Raw genomic sequence first — 15,140 nt, forward strand, 5'->3', positions numbered from 1 at the left:
TACAAATAATTATAGTGGATACTGGCAACAATAATCCAGTCTCCTGAAGTTAGACTTAGATGTAGATGTTGGCTCTTATGATGAAGTAAGTAACTGAAGTCTACATCTACTATCTTATGTTTTATAGTAAAGGCTGCAAAGGATTAGTGTACTAGCAGGTGCATAAATATCCATCTTAAAATAACCCAATGCACACTGAAGTATTTAGGAATAAAAGGATAGGATATATGCGACTTCTTCTTGAATAGTTCAGAAAAAATAGATGTGTGTGTTTGTATGTGTACTTGTGTGTGTACATATGTGTGAGAAGGGAGGGCTCACATGTATGATTGTACATGTGCGTGTGTAAATGGAGCGAATTATTAATAATTGATTATTCTTGGCAAAAAGTATATACTTCTTTGTACCATTCTGCCAAGCTATCTGTAAGCTTGAAATTAAATCATTATGCAAACTTAAAAGAGCCCATTCCAAAGAAAAACTACCACTCTCTCCTTAATCTCCTCAACCCCTGGGCCCTCTGCCCCCTGTAAGAAGATTTGGGAGAACACAGAATATATGGGAGATAGCCATGGATTTGGGAATCGATAAAGGAATGAAGGCTTGAAAAACATTTAAGGGGCTGGGTTGAATTCTGGTTCCATCACTTTTTCGGTGACCTTTCTGTACTTTGTTTCTCTGAAGATGATAGCACCTGCCTTGTGCAGGATTAATATCTGTAAATCACTGACAATAGTGCCTGGGACATAGGTCATATTCATTTTATGTCAGCTACTATCATTAGAGTTGCTACTATTTTATTTATGGGGGCCCAGCCACCCAGGTAGTGCCATGCTTCTTAAATGTTGACTCCTTTCCCTTAAATAAATAATCACTTCTGCCCAGCATGTATGGAATAATTTTTACTGAAGTTTTTTTAATTCTCCTTTTATTTTAAGTGTCCTTAATTACCTCATAGTGTGAGTTGGTACGATCAGACTTGTTTTATTTTCCTAATATCTGGCTTAAGTGAGAAGATTGGACCTGTTTGGAGAAAGGTTTAGAAAGGTTTACTAAATTAGAACAGTGAGCAGTTTGAAGATTGGGATGATGAAGTAGAGGTAGAAAATGCGTATTTGGAACATGGAATGGATTTTGGGGTGGGGGGACGTAAAGTAAATGGGGGCACTGGTGTAATAGGAAGTATGTGAAGTCTTCAAATACAAATACTGAGTTGTTTAAAACTTTCCCTAGGGCCTTACATGGCATTTGAAAAGGAGACACTTTTTTCTTAGCTTCCCAATGCCAGTGCATTTGCTGCTTCAGAAGTTTGGTGACAAAAGGTCCTAGTAGTACCTTATTTATTCAGAAGCAACAATAATTTTAACTTCTTAAAAGTAATTGTATCTTACTTCTTTTTGATCTGCAGGCTAACAGTTTTCATTGTTTTTCTTACCTAAACTTGGACGGTCCTGATGCTCTTCCGTGATGTTCCTAGTTACAAGTCTTTAGTCTTTGTTTTGTAGTGCGATTGCGCGGTGATCGGATCAGCCTCATCAAGGAGTGTATTTGCCAATCCCCTACCTGCTACAAACAGTCTGCCAAGCTTCTGGGCCTTGCTGAGTTGCTGAGGGTAGCAGGTAAGTTTTGAATGCTGGATTGCAGAGTAAGGTTTCCGCGTTATTCTTGACATCCTCCTGGGCAAACATCAGAATATATGCTTGCAGGTGTCAGAGTGCCACTCTCGAATAAGGATTTATCTTTTCTTCAAAGATCACCATGTTATAAAAATATATACCCATACTGAGCTGCTGTCCATCTGCCCTTTAACGAGGATGGGCTCATTCAGGATGCTAGGAGATGCTTGTGAGATCAGGAGTAGAAGCCGGGATTAGCCTTTATAACCAAAAAGCTTAAATATAGAGCAAGTCAGCCTTACCTGATTACCTTCGGTGTCCACATTTGGCATGATGTTTTTGAACTTGAGCAATTTCCTAGAAAAATTTGTGCATTTACTATTTGGTGGGTTTTTCACACAGGTGATTATATTTCATCTATTAAATGGTAATGACGATGGTATTTTTCTCATTTTACAAGGGAAATTGGAGATCAGAGACGTTCAGTATCTTGCACAGCAGGGTTAGATAGCAGACTCTGGCTTCCAAGGAATGTCTTTCTGACTCTGCCTTTCATGCTGCTTTCACCACACTGTTCTGCTTCCCAGAGTCCCTTATAATTTTCTTTTGTATTTTTGACTTAACACATATCTCTACAAGAAAATTTGTTGACCAGATGTTTTATAAACTATGGTTTGAAGTTAAGCTTTTCCAAACCACATATGATAGGCTCCAAAATAAGTGGGATTTCTGTTTATATTTTGAACTTTAAAATATATATATATATTTTTTTAGTGTATTAGAGGACTGCATTTATTAATGTTTTTAAATCTTAATGTAGATGACTCATTCATAGTTTTAGTAAATTTTTCTGTGTCAGTTGTCCTTTTCTAGTCTGTCTGAAAGCAGAGCATTAACATCTTTACCATGGGCCCGTTGCAGCTTTGGAACCCACCACCCATCATGAGGCATCTTGGATGATGGGGGAGAAATTGGATGTAGGTCAGAAGACTGCTTCAGTCCTGACTGTCCTGTATGCTTGCAAAGTGACTTTCAGTCTAGTTTTAGTCTCTGGAAAATGGGAATGATACTCCCTGCTTCAGCTCCCACATTTACAAGACAGCAGCACCCGCCCGCCCCCTCCCCCCCCCCCCCCCCCGCCCCCCAACACACACCTGCAGATGAGTTAATACCTATAAAAGCTCCTTGTAGGGGCATCTGGGTTGCTCAGTGGTTGAGCATCGCCTTTGGCTCAGTTGTGATCCTGGGGGTGTGGATTGAGTCCCACATGGATCTCCCTGCAGGGAGCCTGCTTCTCCCTCTGCCTATGTCTCTGTCTCTGTCTCTGTCTCTGTGTCTCTCATGAATAAATAAATGAAAAAAAAATTTTTAAAGCACCTTGTAAACTTTGAAACACTTTGATCAGGGAGGATTTTCATAAGGAAATATCACAGAAAGTAATGAAACAGCTCAGGGATGCTGTGAGCATTTTTTACATACATATGGAGACTTAATTTCCATTTTTGTTGACAAAATGTTGACAGAACAGTGTCATGTTGACATGGAAATAGGAATATCAGTGATCTTGGTAAATTGTAGGAATTTTTAATAGGATTAACAACATTTCAGCCCCCTTCTCTACTCTTTTTATATATTAGCTCTTTGATGATGCACAACAGCCTCTTGTTAGCTACATTTTACAGATGAGGAAATGGAAGCTGAGACAGGTGAGGTAGTATCATTGTGCTGGGTACTTTAGATACAAGGTTGTGGTACACACAGCTTCTGCCCTCTGGAAACTCAGAATCTTAGAGGGCTGAGGAAGCAGATGATTATGCTGTAGCACAGGACAGGATGTGTACCTGGCTTCTGCATACAGGTGTTATAGAGTTTGGAAGAAAGGAAATGCTAATATCTTGCCTGGCCAGGAGCTTAATTAAGATCCCTTAATTAAGAAAGGGATCACAAGGCTGGTGACACTTGCCAGAGCCTTGTAGGGCATTCTAGTTATCTATTGCTGCTTTATAAACCACCTTCAAGATTTAGTGACTGAAAACAAAATCATTTAATTTTTACCTCCTTCAGTTCTGGAGATTGACTGGGCTCAGACAGGCAGTTCAGGATTTTTTATGAAATTGCACGCAGATAGTGTCCAGGGATGGGCTGGCGCATCTCAAAGGTTGCTTTACTTACATGAATGGCACCTGGTCTGGGAAGACTTAAGTAGCTGAGGGATAGAATAGCCAGGGCTGTATCTTTTCTTTGTATGGTTTCTCCCTGTGATCTTTTCTGTATGGTAGCTGCAGAGTACAATGACTTCTTAGATGATGACTGAAGGCTCCCAGAGTCCATGTTCTGAGAGAAACCAGCAAAAGCTTCATGGGGTTTTCTAATCTAGCCTTGGAATTTGGGCAGTTTCATGGCCATCATGTCTTCTTCATGGAGGCAGTCACATGTGCCCTCCCGAGTTTAAGGGACCTATGTATGGGCTTCCCCTGAGGGCTGGGCTGGGGATGGAGGATTTGCTTCTGAGCTGGCTTACTCATTGGGTGGTTGGAGGAGACCTCAGTGTCTTCCTGGCTGGTGGTAAGAGGCCTCAGTTCCTTGTCACATGGATCTCTCTAGGGCTTCCACACTGTTCTGTCAACATGACACCTAATTGCCTCTCAAGCAGTTTAATTATAAGAGAGGAGGAAGGTGTAATGTCCTTTATGATCTTGTCTTAGAGGTCATACATCATCACGTCCACCTTACTCCATTAGAAGTAAATCACCTACCAGCCCCCATCAAGGGGAGGGGCAATGAGCTCCATCTTTAGAAAAAAGTGTCAGAGAATTTGTGGATATTGCTTAAATTATATTTCATATACCCAAAGCTTTCTCATGCCACTGTTAATCTTATTTTTCAGACTAAATATGTGAGTCAATTTCTTTAATAGATGTCTTATCAGGCCGTAATCTTGACTGTTAAGAATTTATTTTGTTTGGTTCTGTTTGTAGTATTTTTCTAGATCATTCTTTTAGGTTATTTTTGGTTATGTTTTCCCCTTTACCCACTTGTTCAGATTGGAACTTTCCAGAATTAAAAGCAGTTAAATATTTGAACTTTGGACTCCAAGGTGACTAAACCATCTTCATGTAAAAATTTACACTAACAACAACAATAATTCTCATTTTATGCTTTTATACTTGTCTAAGTTACTTCTTACTGTGTGTCCCTTATAGCAGAGATATGACTCTTACATAGAATGTGAGGAAATAGGAATAAAGAAGTTAATTGATTGAAGACAACACAGTTCAGAAGATTCTCACTTTGAATCCTTTACTCTTACCCTTTGTTTCCACCTTTTTTCTTTTGGTTGTTGGATGATGGTAATCAATGGATCCTTAAAATCAGCTGATTTAGGGGCTTTAATTATATCTACAAAATATCTCTGCAACCTAGTCAAGTTTTCTCATGAAAAAAAAAAAAAGAATCACCCCTGGCCCTTTTCATTTTTTATTTATTTTTTTTTAAAGATTTTATTTATTTATTCATGAGAGACACAGAGAGAGAAAGGCAGAGACACAGGCAGAGGGAGAAGCAGGCTCCATGCAGGGGGCCTGATGTGGGACTTGATCCCAGGTCTCCAGGGTCAGGCCCTGGGCTGCAGGTGTGCTAAACCACTGAGCCACCGGGGCTGCCCTCATTTTTGATTTAGATATTCTGAATAAATGCTAACATTTTAAGAGTATTATCTATGAAATAGGTTTTATATAAAGTGTGATATGTATATTTATTATTTAGAAACTTTTTGCATATTCCATTTCCAGTGTTACATGGGAGTATTGCAGAACGTGGGTGTATTATTCTAATAATGTTATGAATCATAGTTTTTTACCATTTTTTTTAAAAAAATCTTTTTTTGATTAGCTTAGGCAAATATGTGCATTTTATTTCAGCCTATGCAGCACAGGATGGAGATTAATGGTGACCTATTTTAAAACTTTCATTCAGACCTTTCTTCAATATGTTTATCTTTTAAACCACATTATAGCTTAAAAAATGGAGGGTATTTCCTTTTTTCTTCTTATTTTTTCTTTTTGGAAATACTGAAAATAGTTTTAAGGTTTCATTACCTCAGTAAAATGTAAAATCTGTTTTGCTCTCTTTTTTTTAGTTCAAGTATACCAGTTGTGTTTATAACTTTGAATCATTTGTCTTATAGTTGAAAATTACATTCTGCATAGAATCCCTACTCATTTCATTGAATATATATTTTTTGAGCCCAAGTTATATGTACAACTTGGTACCACCTACTGAGATTTTTTTTTTTTTTTTTTTTCTGTATAAAACATTTAATTTATTGGTCTTTTGCGGGAGTTGATGTATCTCCAGTGTATTACAACTGAGCCATTAATCTTGTTGCTTCATCAACATTAACTGGTTCATTTTCATGACACTGCTGAGGAATCAGCTGTTTCTGCAGAGGTTCAAGGGAAAGGCCTTTTGAGAAATTTGCAAGTTCCTTTTGTATATCTACAAAAGCTTTATTCACTCTGTTAACTTTTTCATCATTCACAATGTTTATCTTCTTAAGATTAGTGGTAACTGGTTTTGCTTTGTTTTTAGACTTAAAGTTTTTTTGGCTGGCTATATGAAATACACTCCTGGACTTCTGTCCTCTTAGTTTGTTCTTGGCCATTGTCTTCACCACACCTTCAATGCCCTCGTGCAGCAGCTCACGACCCAGGCGACGCCATCTGCACGCACAGGAGCTTCCGGAAGTCCACCTACTGAGATTTTTAACAAGGAAGGAATCCCTCTCTTCAGAGAGCTTAAATTCTGATAAAAGATGTAGATTTTTAAGATGATGATCTCAAATTGGTATTCACAGAATGAAAAGTAAAGGAACATACAGGAACCATATAAACCATGTATTTCTTGTGAAGAAAGTGTAGAGATGTCAAGAAGGACATAACATCTAAGTTGACTTCCAAGAATCTTCTTGAGAAAATTATGATCTTTGTGTTAACATAAACTGAATTTTGGTATGTGTTCTTAGTGTCTAAGTATCTAATATTTATTATGATAAAAGGTAATACTGTTAGTGAAACTATAAAACTATATCCACTTTACTCTGTGTTTAGGTCTCCCTCCATGTACTTGTCATTTATTAATTATAATTAAAACAGAACATTCAAAGGACAAAATATAAAAGAAGAAATAGCAAAAAGTTTCAAGTTCTTGAGAGGAAAACCTTTTCTCTACCCATTTAGGTTGGAATGGTTGATCTGGGGTTGGTACTAGTCACTGATCTCTTAGGAAACTGAAAGTAATTCCAGGATTAATAGGTAGATTGGAAGGTCAGAGCTGCTGTGATATTTGTCCTATAATCTTTCTAAAAATCAGTCTAATCTCTGCCTTTTATTTTTTAATTAATTAGAAACACAGTGTTAATGAGCTCTTTTATCAATTGATGCTGTCATAATCATTAAGTCATTTGCATGTGTTTACAGGTGAAGACCCAGAAGAAAGGCGTGGACAGGTTCTGATCCTTCTAGTAGAGCAAGCACTTCGTTTCCATGACTACAAAGCAGCCAGTGTGCATTGTCAGGAGCTGATGTCTACAGGTGAAATAGACAAATTACTTAACACTTTGTTCAGGTCCTTTTTACATGATGAATAATGGAAAAGCTCTGTTCTGAAATCAATTGGCCTGATTGGGAAGCCAACCACATATTCTGTAGAAGACTTGAGAGACATTTTGAGTACTGATCTATATGTGTACCGTGTGCTTATATATTAATATAAGTACTTTAATAGGCTCAGGGGTTACATTTTAGCTGAGATTTTGGTTGCTTTCTATTGCCTGCTAAAAATATGCTCATAATTTTAAGAACAATTTTATGTAAAATATTTTATGCCTTTGCGTGTATTTGTTATATAAAAGAAAATTTAAAAATTTTGAAGTATCTCTAATTTGTGAGTAGTTAATATTTCTAGTCTTTAATTTTATTTTTAAAAGGACAACATAGTGAATTTCAAACTGATGTTGAGAAAATAGGAAGTAGTTTGCAATCCTAAAATTTTCCATATTGAAATTCAAATTCAGGTCTCTGGAAGATCAGATTTTTTTTGTGGCATAATTTCACTGGGAAAGAACATACTCCCCAGCGGGGTAGGAAGTGATGTTGCCTTATCATTGAGTCTGTACTAAATGATCCGCTTTCCTTAGCTGTGTCTGAATATATGAAAGTCCAAGCATATCTTTTTGCATGCTGTCTTTGCTTTCATAGTGAGCAATTAAAAGTATAGTGCTTCACTTCCTGATAACTCATTGAGCTGTGCACGTAGGGGTTTTGCACTTTTTGTATATATACTCTTAAAGAAAAATACATTTCCGTTATTTCTTAAAAATAGTAAGACTTTATTCAGGACTTTTGCAATAGATGTTAAAACTGTTGCAGTAGGTGAGAGAGATCAGACTTAAGTGATACAGAAAAGACAGAGGGAACTTAAAGCCAAGGAGCATAGTGAGGGGGTCAGTGGATGTGAACTTACTTTGAGACATCAGGGTTAGTGGGATTCTTGTTGAAGGCAGGCTAGGGTGATCAGATAACAAGGATGGAGGGATGAGGGATTTGATAGATATGAAGTGTGATCAGTTAGCAAGGATGGGAGATTTTCTCTAAAGTGACTGTATAGGCTGATCACCAACACTGAACTGCACAGGCTCATCACTGACAACACTGGACTGTGCAGGCTCCGCAAGGATGGCCAAGGTGTAGGCCTGGTTGCCAAGAGGCTTCAAAGGAACCTGACCCATACTTGGTGAAGGAAAGAATCTTTTGTCAGTACATTTATGAAAACATTTAAAACTCTGGGAGAAAAAACTTAATACTTTATAACCTCAACAGTAGAAAATCAGTTTCATAAAAGAGCAACATTCTATAATACTAAGCAGTATAAATATTAACTAATTAATAAGCCAATATTAGTATTAAACAGTATTGGCTTTGTAGCACTAAGTTCAGAATAATTATGGTTGTTTTGAGAAGACAGTGTGTTACTCTAAAATTATTTAGAGAGCTTTGTTAAGAATTTTATTCCCATATGGGTATTACCTAGACTTCTACTTTATATATTTAGAGAAGTTATTCTGATCAGGGTCTTTGTACTTATACAAAACAAAACCTTTCAAACTGCAACTTAGTACTTAGAGCAAACAAACTCTTTCAACTAGAACTCCTTCAACTATAGATACAAATATATTTTAAGGATCCAGAGTATAAAATTGTGTAGGAAAAAGATCTCTGCTGGGAGCCAGCATTGACTTTTTGCTTTGCTCTGTCCTTGGATCTCTGTCTTCTGTAGACTGAATGATTCTGTGTAGCTGCCTATAATAATTTTTCTTTTCTCCCACTTTGCAGTTTACAAAGTGCTTTTAAATAGAAATGTTATTTAAGCCTTCAACAACTCAATGAGGATGGCATTATTATTGTCCCTTTGTAGTCGTAAAAGAAGTGTGACACTTGGAACTCTTTCGAGCTCACACAAGTGCTAAAATAGCAGAGTTGGGCCATACCCTCAAGTCTTCTGAATTCAGACACCCAGCTTTTTACCCAAAGTTAAAGCTAAGTAATATTATTTGTAGTCATTGTCAGATAATCTAAAATGAAGCAGAGTTTGTCAGAACAATGCATCTGGAATATTGCTAAACTTGTTGGATAATAAAGCAGCCTAGTATTTCTTTTCTATCCTTATGTTATACATCACTAATGATGAAGATGGTGCTTTGATAACGCAAGACCTGAGCAGAAAGCCATTGAATTTCTCATGTGAGATTGGAGATTTTTCTTCTTGTGAAAATTAGTTTGTTTTTTCTTGCCAATTTTGCAGGTTACTCTAAGAGCTGGGATGTTTGTAGCCAGTTAGGACAATCAGATAGTTACCGGGACTTGGCCACTCGTCAGGAGCTTATGGCTTTTGCTTTGACACATTGCCCTCCTAGCAGCATTGAACTTCTTTTGGCAGCTAGCAGCTCTCTACAGACAGAAGTAAGTGTTCCCAGTAAATACTGAACTGTATGAAATATATTTTGTTGGGTGCATGGGTCTGAGATTTGTGATCATTTTTTCAAATAATATGAGAATTTTAATTTATGGGAGAAGAATAGCTTGTCACTTATGTGAAAAGGGATTTAAAGCTATTAGGATATAAAATAATGTTGGTCTCTTACAATAAGGAAGAAAGGGTAAAAGCAAGTATGAGAAAAACAGGAGGTAGTACTAAGAAGTAAATTATTGAATATAATGGGGAAAGTGAGTGTTGTCAAAAATAAAACATAAGACATGGTCACGTAAAATATATTTGAAACCATAGGAGTTAAAAACCAGTGGTGACAGCATCCCTTGGAGGCCCTTTGGGAATGGCAGGGGAAAGAGTTACGGTTGTGGAGATGCTGAATTCCTTTTTGGAAATACTGAAAATAGTTTTAAGGTTTCATTACTCAGTAAAAATGTTAAAAAATCTGGTTTTGCTCTCTTTTTTTTAGTTCAAGTATACCAGTTGTGTTTATAACTTTTGAATCATTTGTCTTATAGTTGAAAATTACATTCTGCATAGAATCCCTACTCATTTCATTGAATATATATTTTTTGAGCCAAGTTATATGTACAACTTGGTACCACCTACTGAGATTTTTTTTTTTTTTTTTTTTTTTCTGTATAAAACATTTAATTTATTGGTCTTTTGCGGGAGTTGTGTATCTCTGTTTATTACAACTGAAGCCCATTAATCTTGTTGCTTCATCAACATTAACTGGTTCATTTTCATGACACTGCTGAGGAATCAGCTGTTTCTGCAGAGGTTCAAGGGAAAGGCCTTTTGAGAAATTTGCAAGTTCCTTTTGTATATCTACAAAAGCTTTATTCACTCTGTTAACTTTTTCATCATTCACAATGTTTATCTTCTTAAGATTAGTGGTAACTGGTTTTGCTTTGTTTTTAGACTTAAGTTTTTTTTGGCTGGCTATATGAAATACACTCCTGGACTTCTGTCCTCTTAGTTTGTTCTTGGCCATTGTCTTCACCACACCTTCAATGCCCTCGTGCAGCAGCTCACGACCCAGGCGACGCCATCTGCACGCACAGGAGCTTCCGGAAGTCCACCTACTGAGATTTTTAACAAGGAAGGAATCCCTCTCTTCAGAGAGCTTAAATTCTGATAAAAGATGTAGATTTTTAAGATGATGATCTCAAATTGGTATTCACAGAATGAAAAGTAAAGGAACATACAGGAACCATATAAACCATGTATTTCTTGTGAAGAAAGTGTAGAGATGTCAAGAAGGACATAACATCTAAGTTGACTTCCAAGAATCTTCTTGAGAAAATTATGATCTTTGTGTTAACATAAACTGAATTTTGGTATGTGTTCTTAGTGTCTAAGTATCTAATATTTATTATGATAAAAGGTAATACTGTTAGTGAAACTATAAAACTATATCCACTTTACTCTGTGTTTAGGTCTCCCTCCATGTACTTGTCATTTATTAATTATAATTAAAACAGAACATTCAAAGGACAAAATATAAAAGAAGAAATAGCAAAAAGTTTCAAGTTCTTGAGAGGAAAACCTTTTCTCTACCCATTTAGGTTGGAATGGTTGATCTGGGGTTGGTACTAGTCACTGATCTCTTAGGAAACTGAAAGTAATTCCAGGATTAATAGGTAGATTGGAAGGTCAGAGCTGCTGTGATATTTGTCCTATAATCTTTCTAAAAATCAGTCTAATCTCTGCCTTTTATTTTTTAATTAATTAGAAACACAGTGTTAATGAGCTCTTTTATCAATTGATGCTGTCATAATCATTAAGTCATTTGCATGTGTTTACAGGTGAAGACCCAGAAGAAAGGCGTGGACAGGTTCTGATCCTTCTAGTAGAGCAAGCACTTCGTTTCCATGACTACAAAGCAGCCAGTGTGCATTGTCAGGAGCTGATGTCTACAGGTGAAATAGACAAATTACTTAACACTTTGTTCAGGTCCTTTTTACATGATGAATAATGGAAAAGCTCTGTTCTGAAATCAATTGGCCTGATTGGGAAGCCAACCACATATTCTGTAGAAGACTTGAGAGACATTTTGAGTACTGATCTATATGTGTACCGTGTGCTTATATATTAATATAAGTACTTTAATAGGCTCAGGGGTTACATTTTAGCTGAGATTTTGGTTGCTTTCTATTGCCTGCTAAAAATATGCTCATAATTTTAAGAACAATTTTATGTAAAATATTTTATGCCTTTGCGTGTATTTGTTATATAAAAGAAAATTTAAAAATTTTGAAGTATCTCTAATTTGTGAGTAGTTAATATTTCTAGTCTTTAATTTTATTTTTAAAAGGACAACATAGTGAATTTCAAACTGATGTTGAGAAAATAGGAAGTAGTTTGCAATCCTAAAATTTTCCATATTGAAATTCAAATTCAGGTCTCTGGAAGATCAGATTTTTTTTGTGGCATAATTTCACTGGGAAAGAACATACTCCCCAGCGGGGTAGGAAGTGATGTTGCCTTATCATTGAGTCTGTACTAAATGATCCGCTTTCCTTAGCTGTGTCTGAATATATGAAAGTCCAAGCATATCTTTTTGCATGCTGTCTTTGCTTTCATAGTGAGCAATTAAAAGTATAGTGCTTCACTTCCTGATAACTCATTGAGCTGTGCACGTAGGGGTTTTGCACTTTTTGTATATATACTCTTAAAGAAAAATACATTTCCGTTATTTCTTAAAAATAGTAAGACTTTATTCAGGACTTTTGCAATAGATGTTAAAACTGTTGCAGTAGGTGAGAGAGATCAGACTTAAGTGATACAGAAAAGACAGAGGGAACTTAAAGCCAAGGAGCATAGTGAGGGGGTCAGTGGATGTGAACTTACTTTGAGACATCAGGGTTAGTGGGATTCTTGTTGAAGGCAGGCTAGGGTGATCAGATAACAAGGATGGAGGGATGAGGGATTTGATAGATATGAAGTGTGATCAGTTAGCAAGGATGGGAGATTTTCTCTAAAGTGACTGTATAGGCTGATCACCAACACTGAACTGCACAGGCTCATCACTGACAACACTGGACTGTGCAGGCTCCGCAAGGATGGCCAAGGTGTAGGCCTGGTTGCCAAGAGGCTTCAAAGGAACCTGACCCATACTTGGTGAAGGAAAGAATCTTTTGTCAGTACATTTATGAAAACATTTAAAACTCTGGGAGAAAAAACTTAATACTTTATAACCTCAACAGTAGAAAATCAGTTTCATAAAAGAGCAACATTCTATAATACTAAGCAGTATAAATATTAACTAATTAATAAGCCAATATTAGTATTAAACAGTATTGGCTTTGTAGCACTAAGTTCAGAATAATTATGGTTGTTTTGAGAAGACAGTGTGTTACTCTAAAATTAGAGAGCTTTGTTAAGAATTTTATTCCCATATGGGTATTACCTAGACTTCTACTTTATATATTTAGAGAAGTTATTCTGATCAGGGTCTTTGTACTTATACAAAACAAAACCTTTCAAACTGCAACTTAGTACTTAGAGCAAACAAACTCTTTCAACTAGAACTCCTTCAACTATAGATACAAATATATTTTAAGGATCCAGAGTATAAAATTGTGTAGGAAAAAGATCTCTGCTGGGAGCCAGCATTGACTTTTTGCTTTGCTCTGTCCTTGGATCTCTGTCTTCTGTAGACTGAATGATTCTGTGTAGCTGCCTATAATAATTTTTCTTTTCTCCCACTTTGCAGTTTACAAAGTGCTTTTAAATAGAAATGTTATTTAAGCCTTCAACAACTCAATGAGGATGGCATTATTATTGTCCCTTTGTAGTCGTAAAAGAAGTGTGACACTTGGAACTCTTTCGAGCTCACACAAGTGCTAAAATAGCAGAGTTGGGCCATACCCTCAAGTCTTCTGAATTCAGACACCCAGCTTTTTACCCAAAGTTAAAGCTAAGTAATATTATTTGTAGTCATTGTCAGATAATCTAAAATGAAGCAGAGTTTGTCAGAACAATGCATCTGGAATATTGCTAAACTTGTTGGATAATAAAGCAGCCTAGTATTTCTTTTCTATCCTTATGTTATACATCACTAATGATGAAGATGGTGCTTTGATAACGCAAGACCTGAGCAGAAAGCCATTGAATTTCTCATGTGAGATTGGAGATTTTTCTTCTTGTGAAAATTAGTTTGTTTTTTCTTGCCAATTTTGCAGGTTACTCTAAGAGCTGGGATGTTTGTAGCCAGTTAGGACAATCAGATAGTTACCGGGACTTGGCCACTCGTCAGGAGCTTATGGCTTTTGCTTTGACACATTGCCCTCCTAGCAGCATTGAACTTCTTTTGGCAGCTAGCAGCTCTCTACAGACAGAAGTAAGTGTTCCCAGTAAATACTGAACTGTATGAAATATATTTTGTTGGGTGCATGGGTCTGAGATTTGTGATCATTTTTTCAAATAATATGAGAATTTTAATTTATGGGAGAAGAATAGCTTGTCACTTATGTGAAAAGGGATTTAAAGCTATTAGGATATAAAATAATGTTGGTCTCTTACAATAAGGAAGAAAGGGTAAAAGCAAGTATGAGAAAAACAGGAGGTAGTACTAAGAAGTAAATTATTGAATATAATGGGGAAAGTGAGTGTTGTCAAAAATAAAACATAAGACATGGTCACGTAAAATATATTTGAAACCATAGGAGTTAAAAACCAGTGGTGACAGCATCCCTTGGAGGCCCTTTGGGAATGGCAGGGGAAAGAGTTACGGTTGTGGAGATGCTGAATTCCTAAAATTCACAGGCTAGATCTGCCAAAGGGTGGATAATGCTCTTGTTACAAAAATATAGGAAAAGGTCAGTACAGGATATAAGAATATAGGAAGAGATTCTGGAATTCTCTCATGTCCTTGTCATTCAAACCATTGTAAGCCCGCTTTTCCACCAGTGGTTCTTACTTCTGAAACTGGGAAGCTCTTCAGGAAGTCCAGAAGTTAAGCCTGTTCCCCAAAGCAGTTCGTTATGAAATAGCAGTTTTTCCCTCAAGAGTAATTTTTAAATTTTCAGGCTACATTGTTAAGTTAGGTGAATTTAAAAGTACGGTTCCTTTATAGTATGTTCTTTTTCCAGATTCTTTATCAAAAAGTGAATTTCCAGATCCATCCAGAAGGAGGAGAGAGTATCAACATTCCACCATTAATTAGTAAAACGCTGCAAGAGGTGAGTTAGTCTGAGCTAGAGGAATTTCAAATGTAGCCAGGAGTGGAGTGAAATGGGAATGCCTTGCCTCTGTGTTTGTGTGCGTTTGTGTGTGTGTGTGTGTGTGTGTGTGTGTGTGTATGTATAGAGACTGTCTGTCTTGTTTTCACGGTCTCTCAAATAAATAAATAAAATCCTAAAGAAAACAGAGAGAGATGCTTATCCTCTTTATAGATTGGTTTTCTTCTTTAAATGGTAAGTTTCACTTTCAAAATGCTAAATGTCATTCGTTTTGGAAGATGTCTATTGT

At 36.6% G+C, this 15,140-nt stretch overlaps 3 protein-coding genes across 3 annotated transcripts in view; 1 reads left to right on the top strand and 2 right to left on the bottom strand.

Moving 5' to 3' along the window:
- NBAS (NBAS subunit of NRZ tethering complex) overlaps positions 1 to 15,140 on the top strand; it is a 322,232-nt gene that overhangs the window by 162,547 nt on the left and 144,545 nt on the right. The window contains 4 exon segments of the mRNA XM_041755246.1: positions 1,506 to 1,619; positions 7,094 to 7,207; positions 9,477 to 9,634; positions 14,762 to 14,851. Coding sequence (XP_041611180.1) covers positions 1,506 to 1,619; positions 7,094 to 7,207; positions 9,477 to 9,634; positions 14,762 to 14,851 — 476 coding nt within the window.
- On the bottom strand, positions 5,921 to 6,332 carry LOC121490963 (ribosomal biogenesis factor). The gene has a single exon (XM_041755245.1). The coding sequence runs from the start codon at positions 6,277 to 6,279 to the stop codon at positions 5,977 to 5,979; it is 303 nt and encodes a 100-aa protein (XP_041611179.1). The 5' UTR covers positions 6,280 to 6,332; the 3' UTR covers positions 5,921 to 5,976.
- Positions 10,318 to 10,700, bottom strand: LOC121490939 (ribosomal biogenesis factor-like). The gene has a single exon (XM_041755159.1). The coding sequence runs from the start codon at positions 10,657 to 10,659 to the stop codon at positions 10,318 to 10,320; it is 342 nt and encodes a 113-aa protein (XP_041611093.1). The 5' UTR covers positions 10,660 to 10,700.

The sequence above is a fragment of the Vulpes lagopus genome, chromosome 5 (assembly GCF_018345385.1).
Source record: "Vulpes lagopus strain Blue_001 chromosome 5, ASM1834538v1, whole genome shotgun sequence".
In the NCBI taxonomy this organism is placed as follows: domain Eukaryota; kingdom Metazoa; phylum Chordata; class Mammalia; order Carnivora; family Canidae; genus Vulpes; species Vulpes lagopus.